Here is a 15146-nt window from a genome sequence, read left to right as displayed (position 1 = left end):
ACACATAAGACTGTTAGAAAGGTCATCGGACATGATATGATTTGTTATTTTCATCACAGGGATCTATACGAATCATAAAAATAACATTTTATTGACATGATTTGTTTGATTTTGTGGAGTTAAAGCAATACAAAGAACATCAGGCCTCGCTCTACCTTCAAAATATGTCTATGTCTATGGCATCTGAAATCAGAACATTTTCAGATTTAAACTTAAAATATAAAGTGAATTTCTACAACAAACTACAATCTAAACTCTGTCTGCCCGAACACACTCAGAAGAGAATAAACCGGGTGTAAGACAGCTCATTATATTGATGCAGAGGCCGGGACAAGACAAAACACGTGATACTCGTATCAAGAGACAGCAGCAGGAGTGTATATCAGAGAGATAAAGGCAACAACAGTAAATCCTGACAATGATTTATAGAGAATGACATAAAACCAGCGCAGTAAAGCATTTACAGAGCCGCGCTGAGAGAAAACAGTAGAGGAGAGACAAAGAGGGAGACGGGGAGGCAGAGAGGGAGATGGGAAGTTGATGAGATTTTAATGTGAAGGTCAACTTGTTATAACTGAGATCTCTATGGGGATATTAGTCCCATCATGATGATGCTGGAGGGGGGGGTGAAGAGGTGGGGGAGGAGGAAGAGGAGGAGGAGAAGGAGAGTGTGAGGCTGCTTCAGGAGAGGAGGAGGGAGTGAAAGTGAGATGCCTGAGAGGTGGTTTTGCTGGTTCGACAACTACAGTACCACAGTAAATAAGAGGGGTCAGCATCTTCTGTGTGTGTGTGTGTGTGTGTAAGAGTGTATGCGTGTGTGCACATGCTTGAGATTGCACTTTTGAGTGTGAGTATGTGTGAAAGTGAGAGTGAGGGAGAGAGAGAGAGAGAGAGAGAGAGAGAGAGAGGCGTGTGAAGAAGACAAAGCGGGAGGCTGTGCGTGTTTGTTTCTCGCCGGCTTCGCACCCAATCAACAGAATGAAACACTTCACTGCTCTCGTTTCAGGATTTTTTCACTAAGTTTTATTTCCATGTTCGTATTGTTTTTTTTTTGTTTTCTTTTCCCAGCACATGAAAACAGAGGACAACTCAACTAACAGATACAGAAATGCATAAGTCATCTATTGTATTATCTATTATTGATTGTATTCTCTATTGTGCTGAATAAGTTTGTGTGTTGTGACGTTTGACCTCCACATAAACTGAGCTGTAGTCTGATAGATGGCTCTGAACGCACTTAAAGGGTTAGTTCACCAATTTTACATATGAAAGATTGAGTACAGGTCGGGTTGAATACTTCTGCATATATGAAAAAGTACTACAAAGCCTTCTGTGGCTTCCAACGAAGCTGCATTTAATCTGATCAACTGTCTTCAATGTGTCACTCAGTGGCAAAAGTTGCATTGTGGGCAATGTAGGCACCAGCTTTTCAAAAGTAAGAAGAATACGTGGAATAAAAGAGGTGATATATCTGGTTCTGCTGGATTGATTTGGATAATTTGTGTTTAAACTGTCTGTAATGTGTCCAACAGGGTTTTAGACCAGTGGACTACATTACCCACGATGCAACATAGCCACTGCGTGACATCCCTGGAGGCATTTCATCCAGAAGAGAAAAGTTGCGTCACAGGTTAACTCCAACAATTTAATGTGTTAACACGTCTTTCAGAGTACTACCGTATATCAAAAAAAAAAAAGGAGTATAAAACCTTTTACAGATACAAACTGCCTCCAGTGATATCCCTCAGTGCTTACATTGCATTGTGTGAAATGTATTCCACCGGTCTAAAACACGGTTGGACTCATTACGGACAGTTTAAAAACCAATAAAATCGATACAGCAGAAGCAGAGATATCTGGTTCCTTTTCAAACTTGGTGCCTACATTACCCACAATGCAGCGTCACCACTGAGTGACATCACTGGATGCAATTTATCAGATGACATCAGTTTCCTCTGGAGCCACAGAAAGGTTTATACTACAAAAAAAAAAAAAAAAATGCAATAGTCCTCCCAGAGATCACGCTACAATTGTTGGAGTCACCCTGAATGATTTTTCTCCTCTGGATCAGTGATTTTTATAAAGAAAAAATCAGGTGAAGGTGCCTGAAAGGAAAATCACACAGATTTTTGTGTGACACGACCAGCTGGTTTGTGAGATAAGAGTGCTAAAAAAAATGGGATTATTAAACTGCACGTCTGCAGCCACCTGCCCTGCTCAGATAATGTTTAATGACAGCGCTGCTAATATTTTTCCACGTATTGAACAGTCCCAGTGAGCCTCACTTTTAATTATGCCTAATCAATGCCGTGAGTACGTCATTACACAGCAAAAAGCTTTATGGAATACACCACAATAATCATAATGCACCTGTTTCGGCTGGAGAAAACATTAATAGGAGGCATATTTTCTAGGCTGCAAACACATATTTCAGTGCAGTTGTCAGACGTCATAAAGGAGCACAGATGCTGTATTTTACAACGTGGTGAGGCCTAAATCCACAGCTTGCTGTAGAATAACAGAGAAACAAAACCACGCGTGAATAAAAGAACTGTGCTGACTCTCTCTCTCTGTGATAACAGAGTGAGGCAGCACTATAGCCTGCATTAACCGTCACATTAAGTGTGCCCGCTGCGTTGTTTCAGCATCACATTGGGTTGTCTGGGGTCACCGGTGTGACGTTAAACTGGGAGGTCGGGCCAGGCCAGAGGATCCTGTCTGAGCTCTTCTGTGGGAGGTCAGTTTAAAAGGGCTACAGCTCAGTTTACGTCATGGTCAAACATTCCCACACATAAATGGAGTGAGTGTGCTTCTGATGCTGAATTACTGTATTGTGTGTGAACACGCTGCAAAGAAACATTTTTATTTCTGTGTATGAACTGCAAAACCATTAAAAAGTGACTTGTTTTGCTTACTATGTGGCCTCGATAGCTGTATGAGAAAAACTCGGGAATGTAACTGTATTCTTCTCACAACACAAGATGACTCTAATCAGAAGTTTTAAAATGGTCAGTTGTAAAGTTATACAGGTATATTTTCTTGGATAATCTATGCTATAAAACTAGTGTGTCACACAATCCATTCTAAAAACATTGCATGCAAAAGAGAGTCATTTATCAGGTTCATACTATAGGACTCTTATATCAAGTTAAGGGACTCTTACAAAAGAACTCTAAGATGGAAATCTACAGGCTTCATTTGCATCGCTGCAACATATTCTGTGACTATCCAGATAAAACACATCAGAGAGAGTGCGTGAATATAAAGGTGTCTCGGCATTGTCATGTAAACGTCAGAATTCGGTTATGAGAGATGTCTTTAATACTGCTAGTTCTCATGTTCAAATTCTGTTATAAAATTGCTATCAGTGGGGAAATGGGAGTTCGGGGACACATGTTGTTGGAGCCATTTTCAAACAGCGGTGAGAGGCGACGGGGCAAAGTCTGGGTTTAGGAAGGAGAAGCCCTCGAAGTCCTCCTGGTTCATAGCTGCTAGTATGTCCGGGTCAGAGGGAGTGAGCGCCGACGGAGCCGCTGTGAAGAACTTGTCGAAATTCTCCCCTTTCTTCCCGCCCTGATGGAGAAGAAGAAGAGATTTAAACGAGTGTGATCACATATATGTGGCTCAGGCTGATTGAATCATTCTCCTGAAAAAAGAAACAACACGAGAAAAGTCAGATTATAAAAAGACGCCACCTCCGTTTTCTCTCTTTTTCTCACCCACACCCTCATTTCTCTCCGAGGAGCTCTCCACCACACCTACTGTTGGAAGAAATCTGCTCACGTCTTCTATTTCACCTCCTTAACGGCAAAACGACAGCCTCACTGCTGGATGATATGAATCTCATTTGGCTAATGGGCCTGGCCTCTAACCCCTGAGCACACTCAGCACACTCAAGGCACACCTCACCATTGGCCATCAGGGCCGCAAACTGGAGTGTGGCGGGCTAATGATGACATACATTTGCATATGGGCGGAGTAGGCAGGACCCCAAGGTCAGAGGGTCCCGTCTATTATGACTGGACTGTCTGTTCGTGAGCGCTCAGAGCCCATCTCTGGGAACCAGCAGAGGTGATGGAAGAGAGAAAAGAGAGGGGGAATGAGGGAAGAAGCGGGGATGAAATGTCCAACACAATATGGACAGCTTAGACAGGAGGCACGCAGGGAAACGAGGGAGAGCGTGGGAGTTTAAGAGAGAGGAGACAGATGGAAGAAAGTGACAGCTTCAGTTCCCTGAAAGTGTCCTCCGAGAGACAGAGAGAGAAAAGACAGGGGAGAGAGGGGGAGGAGGGAGGAGACTGGCAAGGAAGGACGGAGAGAAAGAAAGAAAGAAAGAAAGAAAGAAAGAAATAAGGAAAAAAGAAAGAAAGAAAGACAGAAAGAAAGAAAGAAAGTGTGTAGTCCATCTGTTCAACTGACAGTTCTGGGTTTGAAGGGCGGCTGGATCTCCAGTCTCTCCAGACGGTCCCAGTCAATCCAGCGGAAGAATGGATGTTCCCTGATATCCCTCTCTGCCTCTTCTCCGGCGCCTAGGCGCTTGGCCGGGTGCTTTGTTAGGAGCTGGGGTAAGAGTGAAGAAAAGGAGAGAAGAAGAAGTAGACAATATGACAGTTACCATGGGATACAGGTGAATGATTTCTGTTTGTTTTCCTCTTGTTGCAGTTGTCAACAACGTTCATGGTAAACTTTGCTTTATTCTAAAATTTCATTCAAAAAGTAATTTCACTGACAGTGTGTTCCTTTTAAAGAACAGTTTGACATTTTTGGAAATACACTTCTTCACTTTCTTGCTGAGAGTTAAATGAAGAAGATAGATACCACTGAAATCTATCTCAGAGTGAGCAATGCAAACAAGAACAGTAAGTGTGTTTAGCTAGCTAGTGTGCCAGTTTCCTTTTTCACTCTCTGACATATCATTCAGTGTTGAGGTGCTTCAGGAGGTTGATTGAATCGATGCCTCTGATTTGCATATTAACGGAAACAATGGAATAATGTAAACAAAGTGTATAACATAGGTCTAGTAGTTTTGGCACTTTTTATATGCAGACAAAAATGCAGAAATGTTACATAATATACTCTAAAATGTTGCTTCTCTTGTTTAAATATATTTCAGAAATGTAATATGATGTAACTTCCGTTAATTTTTTGGATTTGCATTTATCTTAATTTTCTGTGTGTCAAAGTTTTATGAGTAAGGAGGAGATAAAGGGCGACTTACTCCCTTGCAGATAGCAACGGCTTCACGAGAGAGACTCTTCGGGTAGACGACACTCTGCTCCATGATGGACTGAAACAGCTCCTCCTCGTCAATACCATCAAATGGTGGCTGGAAGGAAAAGATAGGAAAAAAAGAGAGAGAATAAAGAGGCCATGAGGCCCTGCGGGCAAAGTGAAAGCAAATATATTGAAATTAAAGTTCTTTTGAAAGCCTTTTGAAGTGATTACAAAGGACAAGTACTGGAGGCTTAAGTGTGTGTGCGCATCGGTCTATTGTTGGGATTAAGCTGAGTGTTACCTGTCCTGCCAGCATTTCATACAGCAGTACTCCGTAGGACCACCAGTCTACCGCTTTATCATACGGCTGATATGCCACAATCTGAAAAGGATGGAGAGAACAGGAGAGGAGATAAAGCATGAGAATGGCAGCACAGAGATTAGGGAGTAGAAAGAAGACAGGAAGCGCGAGAGAAAGCGCGGTTGTAGCAGTCGGCTGCTCCGATGATACGCAGCTATTGGAGATAAAAAGGCAGCCGGGGCGGGGGGGGGGGGGGAGAGGGAAAGCATGGCATTAGGGAGGGTAAATGTATGAATGGGCTCAGTAATAATCAGCACATGACTTTGGATTTGTGTGTTTGTTTGTTCCCCGGTGTGTGTTTGTGTGTGTGTGTGTGTGTGTGTGTGTGTGCAGGGCAGAGAGAGGGAGGGGGGAGAGTTCACAAGGGAACAATTCCCAGCCCCTGGGGAAATATATTGTATCTCTTCCAAAATGGCAGATGCAGGAGAATCAATGGGTGTTTACATAAGAGAGTCAATACCCAGGGGTTCCATAGCAAAGGTTTACAATATCAAAGACATGCACAACAGTCACATCTTCTCTTCCTCTTTCTCTCGCTGTCTGTTTACTACGAGTCCATCAACCAAACAGGCAGGATGTCACCTTCACTCTTTTTTCGGAATTTAATTTGTTTAGGATGACTTGAGAACAACTGCGCACACATACATATTTCCAACTGTTTGTATGGTAAATATATACAGCGTACAGGTTTCTGCATTTCAAAAGAGTGTCAAGCAAAACCACCTCCGTTGCTTTCCCAGAGGAAATGTGCATCGTCACGAAATCCTATTGAGATTCTTCAGTTAGTTTTCAGTAGTTTGTGTGACTCTCAGGAGAGTTAGTAACCTTAAAGGGTTGCTACACATATTTTATACGTTAAAGTGTGTTTACAGGTCTCGTGGAGTGCGACTGCATATGTGGAAAAAAGTAGTAAAAAGCCTTTTGTGGACCCAGAGGAAGCTGCGTGCAATCTGGTGAATTGTTTGAATGATGTCGCTCAGTGGCTTCGAGGCATTGTGGGTTATGCAGACAGGTTTTTAAAAATCTGGTCGCTGGTTTTACACTGTTGCACTTCTTATGGACCGTTTAAAAACAAGTGATCAACATCAACACAACAGAAACAAAGATATCGCTTGTTTTATACCAAAATTAAATTAATTTTATACCAAACAATTTTTTTGTCTAGCACCTACATTACCCACAATGCAACTTAGTCCAGTGCATTAAGATCTTTGGGAGAAATACTGCATGTATGAAAAAAGTAGATTGTGGCCTTTTGTTGCTCCAGAGGAAGCTGCATGTAATCTGATAAATTGCCTCGAGTGCAACACTCGGTGGCTAAGTTGCATTGTGGGTCACCTGCATAACCCACAATGCCTTGAAGCCACTGAGTGACATCGAGACAATTCACCAGATTGCCTGCAGCTTCCTCTGGAGCCGCAAAAGGCCTTTTCCTACTTTTTTCCACATATGCAGTCGCATTCCGCGAGACCTGTAAAGACACTTTAATGTATACAATTGGTGGAGTGACCCTTTAAACATCAATCGCAGTAGGAGAAAGGCAATACTGGTAATACAAGGTCTCTGTAGGGCAATAGCGATTTCTGTGCAACGTTTCCTATAGCACAAGCACCCAGCACCGCTAATTGAATTATGTGGAGTTAATTATTCAAAAATGCTGACAAGGTCAGAGAGGACGGAGGAGACGAGGGGGGCTGCAGTGAAGAAAAAAACGAAGAGGGGAAGACAGGGGTGAGACGAGGGGAAATGAGGGAACTAAGGAACAAATGAGGGAAGTTCAGCAGTTAGTCCAGACCATGACGTCGGCGTACAGTACCTCGGGGGCAATGTAGTCAGGGGTGCCGCAGAAGGTGCGCGTGGTGTCGCCCTCGAACATGCCCTCCCTACACATCCCGAAGTCAGCTATCTTTATGTGGCCCTCGCTGTCAAGCAGCACATTATCCAGCTTTAGATCCCTGAGAGCAGAAGAGATTGATCACAGGGGCATGAATCATTTTGATAGATAACATCTTTATAACAGTCATTAGCTACAAAAGACATGATAAATCTGTGTCACGTCTGCGTGCTGCACTGCAGAGCAGTGACAAACCAGGCCGTGTCAGATGAGCAGCCCAATGCTCTACCTGTAGATGATGCCTTTGCTGTGGAGGAAGAGGAGGCCGACCGCGATCTCTGCTCCATAAAACCTGGAGGAAGAGAGGAAGGAGGGTTGGTAGGGGCTGGGGCTCACTACTGGTTGCTTTATCTTTCAGAAAATTGGTGAAGGGTTTTCAGCGAGGAATGGAGCTCATGAGGGTAATGAAAGGGAGGGTAACCAAATAGATGAAAGGCTGGAAGAGGAAGCTGGAAAATGAGCAACAGGGTAAAAATTAGTTTTAGATGATTGATCAAACATTATTGATTAAACGAACGGCCAGGGGGAGGGAAATGTAGATGAAAAGATGAGATTAGTGGGAGGAGAAAGTCGGAGGGAAGAGAAGAGGGCCGGTACTTGAGCTGATGACTTTTTATGAGTCACCAGGTGTAATGAACAAAGCTAAGAGATGAGTGTGTATGTAAAGGAGCAGAGAATAAAGGAAAGGCAGGAAATGAGATGATGTAGATGAGGACTGTGATTAAAGGAAGAAAGGGGCTTTTTGACTACATACGCTGCGTGAGGCTCTTTGAACTTGCCGACAATCTGAATGTGAAACATCAGGTCTCCTCCGTTGACGTATTCCATCACATAATACAGACGGTCCTGCAGAAAAACGCACACATTTACACACACACACGCTCTCCGTGCATAATCACCTCTTGTTCAAATTAAAAAGCAATCTGTTAAAACCTATCCTCCAGGACCTGGGACCTTGTTAAAGAAAGCAAGCTAATTATTTAATATATTAATCGTAATTCTCAGCCAACCTGGCCTGAAACAACTCCTCGGAGGACCACGCAGCCAAAATGTCATGCCGCTTTATGGACAATTTAATGAAAGTTATGTGGTTCATTTAGGATCCGGTGCACCTTCTATACACACACAGACCTGCACACACACACACACACGCACACACACACACACACACACACACACACACACACACACACACACACACACCTCAGTCTGGAAGGCGCAGTAGAGCGACGTGAGGAAGTGAGGGCGAGAGGAAAGTGCCAGAACCCTCCTCTCCACCAGTGCGCTCTCTGTGTCCTCGTCCTGGAAGAGGACGTCTTTCTTCAACACTTTGACTGCGAACAGACGCTCACTGCCTCGCTCCTCTGCCAGCAGCACCTGAACAGACACACAGAGAGAGAGGAGGGGATGCTACTGTAACTGTGAAAACCCCAAGACTTTTTTTAAGGAGCTGCTGCATGCTGTCATTTTTTCATTGCTTCGCGTTCTCTCACTCAAGCTTCTTTTCCAACTCTCAACAGGATTGTGCGTGTACAGTACTGTAACGCTGCCTGTACTGAACGTTTTTTAGGTCATTGTGTTATGAGTGACAAGGTGCTCCAGTTGAGAGAAAACTAGTTTTGCTGTTTTAATATAATGCTTTTGAGGCACATTTTTAATATTTAGGGGATTATGTGCAATGACCGTAAGGAAGTAAGATATTGCAAAAGAAAACCAAGTTACCATTAAAGAATCAGTTCACCCAAAAATGACTTTAATTGCACATCAATTTGGGATCTTGGGTATCCAGGAGAATAGAATTATGCTAGACAAGCTGTTCAAAGCCATTAATGCCATTATTACACCAAGCATTAGCGTGCATATGCTTTTTTGTTTTTAAGCAAGAGTAAAACCACAAAAAAAGGCACTTGACTCCTTTTACAATGCATGGAGAGGGAATTTCTTCTTTTATGTGTGTCACATGTACGCTCATCACAAACTCACCGGAAAAACAGGGAACAGTAGAAAGTAGCAGATCATACACATCATCAGACTACATCCAGAAGACATTAAAGAGTGAATGAGAGACAGATGGAAAGATGGTAACAAGTCAGTGTCCTCACATTCACATTGAAGACAAAAGCCAGATATAAGTGGATGTTAAGAAGCTCCAGAATTGTTTAGTGGACACATTTTTGAGTAAACTGTTGTTTTAACATATTAAAGTACTGGAGGATGCAAGAGGACTTTGTTGAAGGTGCTATTTGATTGTTCGACTGATACACCTGGGTGTAGCATGTAGCACAGACAGCTTTAGCCTGCAGATTTCAAGACATCCATCCATCCATCCATGGCGGGGCACAACTTGGACAAGTCGTCAGTTCATCAGAGGGCTGATATGTAGAGACAAACAACCAATCACGTTCACACCCACTCGCAATTTAGAGCCCAGGTTAATGCCGTAAATTTGCAAAGGGGAAGCAGCTCTGTTGTTTTCATCAAATATTAAAAATACATTTTGCAACCTCTGTGAAAATGCCTGCACACCGGTCGCTCTAATGATGCATCATTTTCTACAAAGAGGACAGCCTGACCCGGGGTTTACTGCGGTTCGAGGCAAAGATACGGTCAAGAGTGGCGGGAAAGTGCTGACAGCAACAGAGCAATTTTCAAATTGTGCGGCCGACCTGCAGCGCTGCGCTGTAATGGTCACTGAAGGATCTCATTTTACTTTCAAATAGTGGTGAATGGTACAGAAAATTACACGGTTTCATTTTTCAGGGAATCAATATGTGACTGCACAAATGTGCTTTTGAGAAGAGGGTTGTGTGTGTCTTTGTGAGTGTGTGTGTGGTGTGTGTGTGTGTGTGTGAGAGTGTGTGTGTGGTATTGATGAACTGCCAGTCACAAAGAGAAATCCTGCCGTCCTCTGTGATCGTGTCTCCTGCGCTCACATAAACATGGGACTCTTCAGAATATTAAAAATCTACATGTAGTTTCCCTCTTTTTCTGCTCTTGTTATCCCATTTCCTTTTAGTCATTTGTCACTTCTTGCAGCACAGTAAGCCTTCCTTCTTCCCCTCTGTCTGTCTCTTTCTCACTTCCCCTCACTCAGCAGCCCCAGGGTCTGTCTCTCCTTTCCTGGGTCGTGTTTTTTTCTTCTTCTCACTTCTTACGTAAGTCGAGTCTATTTCTCCTGCCCTCTGTAGACTCTCCTCTGACAGTTATGAAACAACGCAGGGGGATTTCAGAAGAGAAGGAAGGACTCAAAAGTCTCCTCTCTTCATTACGCCTCATCTACTGGGGAATTAAAGAGAAAATGGAGAGCAGAGGCTCCCTTGAAACGAACACCTCCAGGAGGATTGTCTGCCTGCCTGTGTGGTGTGTAGGAAGCCAGCCAGCCTGAGCTCACGACTGCTGACAACACTAAAGAAAAAGCTAAGGGTTAAATGAATCATTTGGTGGCGGCAGGAGAGACGATGAGCATGTTAGTAAGAGAGAGGAGCTGCTGAATGAAATGCCACTTGAAGGTCAAGTCCACCAGTAGTAGAAAATAATTTAAAGCCAAGCATATTCTCTGTTGCTTTAAGCGTGAACGGCCTCTGTGATATCACTAACAGCTGATTGTGGAAAAAAATATGCCATTTGGTCTCAGTGGTGGCTGTGTTTACCTTGCCAAAGCTGCCTTTGCCCAGCACCATGAGGAAGTTGAAGTCGTGGATGCCCACTCTGACTTTGGCAGGGCCCGGGGAGTGGACGGGAGGACAGGACGGTAGAGGGGTAGGGGACAGGGCCACGGGGAACGCCTCGGAGAGCGGGACAGGTGTTGCTGGAGGCAGAGAGGGCGTCGTGGCGTCTGGCTGAGGCTCCTGGAGAGTCGTAGTGGGAGGATGGATAGATGAATGGCTGGATGCAGTCCAGCACACACACAGAGAACCTGAACAAACCTTCCCACCCCTGGTTTTGGATTAGTCAGGCAGAACAATCCTGCACCCTGGTGGAGACGGAGTGTAACATGGAAGGCAGGTGACTGTGTGTAATTTATTATCTAATTATTTAGCTACAACACCGGGCATAAATCTTCCTCAGATAGAATTGTAAGTCGAGGGACAGTTCAAGATCCTGACCCAGTGTAAGCACTGGCAGCTGTTGTTTATTAGATGAAGGTAATCATAAACTGTTAAAGGCTATGCCAAGGCCTCAGGATAAACGGGCGATACAGGTGTGTATATCTCCACTGTTGCTTTTTGTCCGCCTTGACGACCATTGATCCTACCTGCAGGTCCGGGTCTGGCACGGGGATGTTGTAGTACTCCCCCTCGTCCTGGGCAAGCAGTTTGAACCAGCCGCTGATCGGGCGCCTGAAGATCTCACTCACTCCGAAAGACAGCGCCCCCATGAAGTCGTTCCTGGACGTGCGGTCCCAGTCCCACACCTCCACAGACAGCCGTCTGTCCCACTGGTGACCGCGCACCGAGCTGGAGAAACGAACACAAAAATTCAAAGTCATCGGGAAGAGCTAGCTCACTGTGTAAGCAACACAACAGTGCTCAAATAAATTATTGTTTTTCTTGTTTTTTTTTCAGCTTCCTGACATTTTCAAGATTTCTGAGGCATTTTCCTGATATCTCAAGTCTACTGAATGTCAAAGATAGTCAGTCTGTCCTAAATCATTTTGTTATTCAAGCTCCTTTTTATGGCTCATCTTGTCCCAGTGCAAATTTTAAGTTCACAAGGACTCACAAGGTGAAACTCTCATTCCAGACAGGATTGAGTGTCGAGCGGATGGTCTTGGTCTTCTGTTTGCTGTGGCTCTTGGGGTCTGGAATCAATTTCAGTTTAACATACGGGTCCGACAGGCCGTTCGGATCCATGGGCATCAGGTTACGAGCCTCCCGCACTGCAGAGAAAGAAGAATAATGGAAAAGTTCAGAGACAGAAATCTTTCATTCCCTGTGTAATCCTACTTTTCGTTAACACAACACTTCCCATCATCCAGCCGGTCCTCGCACCTGTGACAAAGACATCCTCCGACTCTCCTCTGATGGTCAGGTGGATCCTCCCTCTCTTCTCTGTATGGTCCTGGCCACAGAGACTGGGGACACTGGTCTCACACCGTCGATGGACGTTCATGTCACAACCTCACAGCAGAAAGATACACATGAACACAACGTTCACTGTTCAAGACACTGTAAACACCAGGACATACAGGTCAACAGGGTAGAACATTAAACTAACTGATGTCACCACAAAACATCCCCAGTTGGTTACTTCAATTATTTCTGAAATGTTATGTTTAAATATTCAAATGAGCTATTTTCCAATTAAATATGCTCTAATTTGCATACACTTTGGATGAATTGGAATCTGAGTTTTGGGAATCTTTCAAGATATGTACCGTTTAATTCATTTCATAATTTTTTTAATTTTCATTTTAATGAAGGTTATTTTTTGAATCACAAGTTTTCTGAAAATGTGTATTTAAATACATATATAAGGCTGTCTAATTGAATGTACTTTCAAAACAAAAACCTGAACTAAAATAAAACAAAAACAACTAAATGTGTATTTGGGGCATTTTCTCTCAACTAGTCTGAAAGAAGACAAGTTATGGAGGCAAAACAGCCCAAAATATCTAAACTGACTATGAAAAAACATTTATTTCATCTGTATTGTCAGCCCTTAAAGGAAGTTTCTGACCACTAGCAGCACTCTAGGAAAATGTTTTACAACTGGGTTGGCGCCAGCGGCACGATGCATAGTTGGTCTGATTCTGAGTAGACACAACTTCTGTGTGTTTACAAAAAAACTCCACATGCTACCATGAGAGGAACAGCTTGACATTTTGTTAAAAATACAGGAAGATACATTGGTCATGTCTCACCATTAAATATACTGCAAGTCCGCAGATATCAGCCAGTTAGCTTAGCTTAGCATGAAAACTGAAAACCGGAGGAAAACAGCGAGCCTGCCTCTGTCTGAAGTTAACAAAATTTGCCTATCAGTGACTGTAAAGCTTACAGATAAACACATCATATCTAATTTATTTAGCTGTATAAAAATGTGTAACTTTCTGGAGCGTATTTCCTGAAATGCCTTAATATAAATGTTACTGCTTTTTGCACATTTTTGGAGGAAAATTTTGTCTGGGAGATAAATCCCAACAACGTGCCTGTGAGGGCTTTATAACAAAGCGGCGCGACTCACTGGAACATTTCATGCCCTGGTGTATGAGGCCGTACAGCAGCGAGCCACAGTGGTCGCAGAAGGTCGGACTGGAGTAAGTCTGGACCTTGAACGTGTGTCGACTCTTCAGGTCCTGGAATCCAACAGACAAAATCTGCATTGAGGACTCACACATATACACATATACACACACACACACACACACACACACACAAACACACAGAGTGACCGAGGGATAAACTGTGAACACACACACACACACACACACACACACATTTACACACGTACATGCAGAGTATGATTAGTGGCAAGATGTTGAGTGGGGTATTCATGGACAAGCCAATTAGATTTCTCCACTGGGAGAGGACATATAAATGAGAGTGCATCTAGGCAAGGCCGTGTGTGAGAGCGCGTGTTTGTGTGTGTGCATGTGTGTAGTGTACAGAGAGGGATGAATCATTTTTATCTCTCTTTTGCTCATCAGACCCCACCACCACCGCCGTCGCTCTCCACACACCACATTCTCACAAACTGTTTTCCTTCCCTCGTCCCTCTGAGTTTCTATTTAAAAACACATCTTCTCTCCCTCCGTGTGTGTGTTCCTCTCGCTCTCTCATCCGCTTTCACTCAAACACACACTGATACACACGCACCGATACACGCATGTTCCCCTTGACCTAATTTCTGAGGCAATTTATTTGGCTGGAAGAAGAAAAATGAAGACAAATCTCCCTGAAATCCTCAAAATGCCATGGAGAGGAAGACGGAGCAGTCTGTTGCTCTCTCCCCCACCCTCTTATTCTACCTCTTATCAGTCCCTCCCACCCTCCACCTGTGTCTCCCCCACTCTTTATCTCCAACTCCCTGCATCTCTGAGGCCTTGTAGGATGACATGACATGAGTGCAGACGTCACAGATACGACGAGGCTTGCAAGGATGTATGGATTGACGGATGAGTCACACACACATTACTGGCAACAAGAGGACGGCTAAATATGATGATGACACCGGGAAACAAGAACATACGAGGAAAGCAAACGTGACGGAGCCGTCATGGAATCACGGACACATCTACTCACATCTGGTTTGGGGCCTGTCACGGAGCCAGGACAAGTGAAGGTCACAAACTCGTGACATCTTTTGTGGACCACAAAACTGCAAACTGGAGGAAACACAGAGCAAAAATATCCTCAAAAAATGAATCAGTCACGCTAAGAAAATCATCTGAGAAGATTAAATACTGCGGAAAAAGGCAATAAGATTGGGTTTATCTTTACCTTGACATTGGAATCCCTGCTTGCCGATGCCCCTGAGTGAAAAAGGCACACGGATTAAGAGACAAATACAATCTTGTCGACTCTTCTTTAAGGTGAAATGCTGTATTTACTGAGACTGTTTCTCAGACAGAAGAGTAAAGATAATACTGCCACGACAGATAAAGGACTGTTTCATAACTCCATCCTGTATTAAAGGTGCAATATGTAAAAATTGGCTACCTTGAACTCATCTAAA

At 43.7% G+C, this 15146-nt stretch overlaps 1 protein-coding gene across 1 annotated transcript in view; it reads right to left on the bottom strand.

Annotated features, from left to right (window-relative positions):
* Nucleotides 1-1000: 1000 nt before the first annotated feature.
* Nucleotides 1001-15146, bottom strand: part of prkcg (protein kinase C, gamma) — a 28792-nt gene continuing 14646 nt past the window's right edge. The window contains exons 3-17 of the mRNA XM_030393615.1: nucleotides 14912-14943; nucleotides 14714-14796; nucleotides 13656-13767; nucleotides 12461-12589; nucleotides 12192-12348; nucleotides 11725-11926; nucleotides 11120-11317; nucleotides 8673-8846; nucleotides 8224-8315; nucleotides 7699-7761; nucleotides 7392-7530; nucleotides 5516-5596; nucleotides 5219-5326; nucleotides 4420-4560; nucleotides 1001-3573 (exon numbers count right to left, since the gene is read on the bottom strand). Of these exons, the coding sequence (XP_030249475.1) occupies nucleotides 3412-3573; nucleotides 4420-4560; nucleotides 5219-5326; nucleotides 5516-5596; nucleotides 7392-7530; nucleotides 7699-7761; nucleotides 8224-8315; nucleotides 8673-8846; nucleotides 11120-11317; nucleotides 11725-11926; nucleotides 12192-12348; nucleotides 12461-12589; nucleotides 13656-13767; nucleotides 14714-14796; nucleotides 14912-14943 (1873 nt within the window). The 3' untranslated portion in view covers nucleotides 1001-3411. The remainder of the gene's footprint in view (nucleotides 3574-4419; nucleotides 4561-5218; nucleotides 5327-5515; nucleotides 5597-7391; nucleotides 7531-7698; nucleotides 7762-8223; nucleotides 8316-8672; nucleotides 8847-11119; nucleotides 11318-11724; nucleotides 11927-12191; nucleotides 12349-12460; nucleotides 12590-13655; nucleotides 13768-14713; nucleotides 14797-14911; nucleotides 14944-15146) is intronic.

The sequence above is a fragment of the Sparus aurata genome, chromosome 17 (assembly GCF_900880675.1).
Source record: "Sparus aurata chromosome 17, fSpaAur1.1, whole genome shotgun sequence".
NCBI classification, from domain to species: Eukaryota; Metazoa; Chordata; class Actinopteri; order Spariformes; family Sparidae; genus Sparus; species Sparus aurata.
Note: the sequence above shows the minus strand (reverse complement) of the source record. Positions and strands in the feature narration are given on the sequence as shown.